Source organism: Porites lutea, chromosome 6 (genome assembly GCF_958299795.1).
Source record: "Porites lutea chromosome 6, jaPorLute2.1, whole genome shotgun sequence".
Lineage (NCBI taxonomy): Eukaryota > Metazoa > Cnidaria > Anthozoa > Scleractinia > Poritidae > Porites > Porites lutea.
Genome location: NC_133206.1, coordinates 22,265,942 through 22,268,880, shown reverse-complemented (window position 1 = coordinate 22,268,880; position 2,939 = coordinate 22,265,942). Strand labels below are relative to the sequence as shown.

General features: G+C 39.7%; 1 protein-coding gene across 1 annotated transcript; it reads right to left on the bottom strand.

Annotated features, from left to right (window-relative positions):
* Positions 1-890: 890 nt before the first annotated feature.
* Positions 891-1,542, bottom strand: LOC140942357 (uncharacterized). Its single transcript, XM_073391311.1, has one exon. The coding sequence runs from the start codon at positions 1,530-1,532 to the stop codon at positions 927-929; it is 606 nt and encodes a 201-aa protein (XP_073247412.1). The 5' UTR covers positions 1,533-1,542; the 3' UTR covers positions 891-926.
* Positions 1,543-2,939: the final 1,397 nt, after the last annotated feature.

Here is a 2,939-nt window from a genome sequence, read left to right as displayed (position 1 = left end):
CTAGATGCTACATCGCATTCATGTTCTCCTCCTATGCCCTTAAATACGTTCATCTAAGTTACAGAAAAATGATTAGCTCAGGGTAAACAAAGTCTTAGTATCTATTTCAAGGGTTGTTTAACACCAGAATTTTGAATTGAAGTGCAATAAACTTTGTCTCTATTCTTTAATATATAACAATTTAAATAAATGGCCACTAATTCGTGGACCACAACATATATAAAGTTATTGAGCATTTTACTTATATATAGAAGCTGTAAGTTACCCTCACAGGAAAAATATAATTATATTATATTACAACATGGTCTGTTATCCCCATGGTGAATTTATTTTCATGACACAGCACTGAAAATGCCACATTTTGGGCCAGGCAGCTCCTTAAAAAAATCTGACAGTTTGAGAAGTTTTGTACAACAAATGGAAAGAAAGTAGTTGCGCATAATTCTCTGACACAACTGGAGCTAACCTTTATCATTTCCTCAAGAACGGTTGATTTTGCGTTTCCGTGCATGAAAATAATATTATCTGTAAGAAATAATCGACAACATCGTCCACCTGCGTCTCTAAGTTAATACTCAGCCGTAAGCTGTGGCAGGATATTTCAGAAACTGTCTCACAGTTTGCTATTTTCATTGGCACTGAATCTCAGTGTTATTAAATAAAATACGTACATTGTGCAAGCAGCCAACTTTTTATCACTGAATCGGAAGTCGAACCACGGAATAAAAAGTTGTTCTTGCTACAAACAAGTTGTGTCAAAAGTATGTACCTTATCAATCCGGCGACACTCGACGTTCTTGAATTTGAGTTTTTGAGTCTGGAGACATTCGATTGAGGTCAACATACTGATAGGTTAACATTTTAACTTGGGTATTACTCTCTATTCTTTGTAGGGATTTTTAAACTCCCAAGTATTGTACAGTTCCTTACATGAGTGGATGTATTTTCTTTATATGAGACGATCGATGGTCGGAGCGGCTAAAAGATCTTCCACAAAGCGGACATACGTAGGGCTTTTCTCCAGTATGTCGTCGATAGTGTCGCTTGAGTTCGTCGGAACGTCGGAAACACCATCCACAGTCTTCCCACGGACACAGATAGGGCTTTTCACCTGTATAAAGCCGTTTGTGAGTACCAAAATGCGAACTTTTCGCGTAGCGCTTTTCACAGCCGGGAAAATCGCAAAGGAACCCGTCATCGTGATTTAGTTCCAGTTCCTTGTAGGTCGAGGAAGATGTTGAGAGGGTTTGCCCTCTCGTCGCGAAACCCAAGTCTATAGCTCCATTTGTCGATGTACTGACTGCAGTTGTTTGGGCTGGGGTTGCCACTCGTGGCCATCTGTGTGTTAGACTGAAGGAAGGCGAACACTGGGACTGTACAACTGTGTACATGTTTGGCGCTGAATCTGGAAATCGGCAGTCTCTCTTCCCTGACATTTGTTCGAACTTTGGCAGTGGAGTGCTTACGTAATTTGCTGGTGTTTCCATAGGAGTTGATACGGGAGAAGATGACCACAAGTAGCTATAATCCATTTCGTGGAGAGTCTGTCAACAAGGTGAAGAATACGAATCGAATATTACCATCTATAATCGATCATCACACCATAGCATGAATAAAATGATAAGAAACGGCGTTCATTGCACTGTTAGTTAACGAGGAAGGGACTTTCGACTTCGGTAGGATTTGCAAGCAGTAAACACTTCTCGCAGTTTAAGAATTTGAACGGACCCCCGACCTTGACGTTGCAATTGTCTCGCCTTCACGGCCCATAATTTTAGTTAAACTAGAGCAATTTAACTTCGTCGCGATAAAAGAAAAGAACATAGCCTTTTTTGCGTGATGTTACCAAAATAAACAGTCGTTGTTATATAACATTTTTGAAAATTGAGGACTAAGGGACCTTCATTTATTGCAATGCTCAGAGACATTAAGGAAATCATTCGTAGGTGCAGTTTCCGTCTCGAAATCTCAAGGATCCGTGTTTCAGAAGTCACGATAGCCGTAGTAGCCTTACCAGTTTTGGATATCTACTTCCAAATATATTCTAAAATCTATTTTCAGAATGACAGATTTGATTCACGCTATCAATATATAGTTACTCTTTGGTATAACGTCTTGCATTTTAACTTGTTCCTTTTCAAAGGCAGTGTCTTGTGATTCGACTGCACGACACTTGTGTAAGCCTTTGCAAGAGAGAATTGTCAAGAACGTTTGGGATAACTCACCTGTTGTATTTCTTCCTCTGTGCTAAAGTTGACAGGGACCCACCATGGAGACGCAGCCTCGTTCCTAGGGTTATCTCTCGAAGCAAGAAAGAGAACTCTGGGAACGAGGTAAGGGTATCCATGCAAATTGGAAAAAGCCTCCTAAGTGGGTATTTAGGCGTGGCTCAGGCATTATTTTGTCCAACAACAACAACTACAACAATTTTATTAGCATCCGGGCTTATACAGAAACGGTATTGCATTAAAATATAATTACAATTTAACTGAAAAAAAATGATAATAAAAATTCTCAGTAATCTCTATTTCAGATGCTTTTGTTTTATTTTAATAACTACTTCTGAGGTGAAATGATTCGTAAACAAATAATCAAGTTTTTTTCAGTAGAAAAAACGGATCAACACTGTTAAAAAGAAATAGAACTTTCTCCGAATTATTCAAGTCTGTGAAGCTGGAGTACTCTATAGTATGACAATAGAGGAATTTCTCCAGTACGTACAAGCGAAATTGGCACCTTTATGGGTAAAAAAATGGTTCTCCGTCCTGAACACTCTAATTGAGACTAACAGTAGCCTGTTCGAAGTTTTCTGATGGTGGGGACGGCGCGAAAAAAAAAGTGGCTAGGGAAAAAACAGCGGGGGAGGTGGGGGGGGGGGGGGGAGGTAGGTAGAGAGGGTGAAGTGAAGAGTAGAACAGAAACAGAACATCATGGCATGG

Coding starts and splice junctions, on each gene's coding strand:
- LOC140942357 (XM_073391311.1), bottom strand. CDS start 1,532: ATGGATTATAGCTACTTGTGGTCATCTTCTCCCGTATCAACTCCTATG.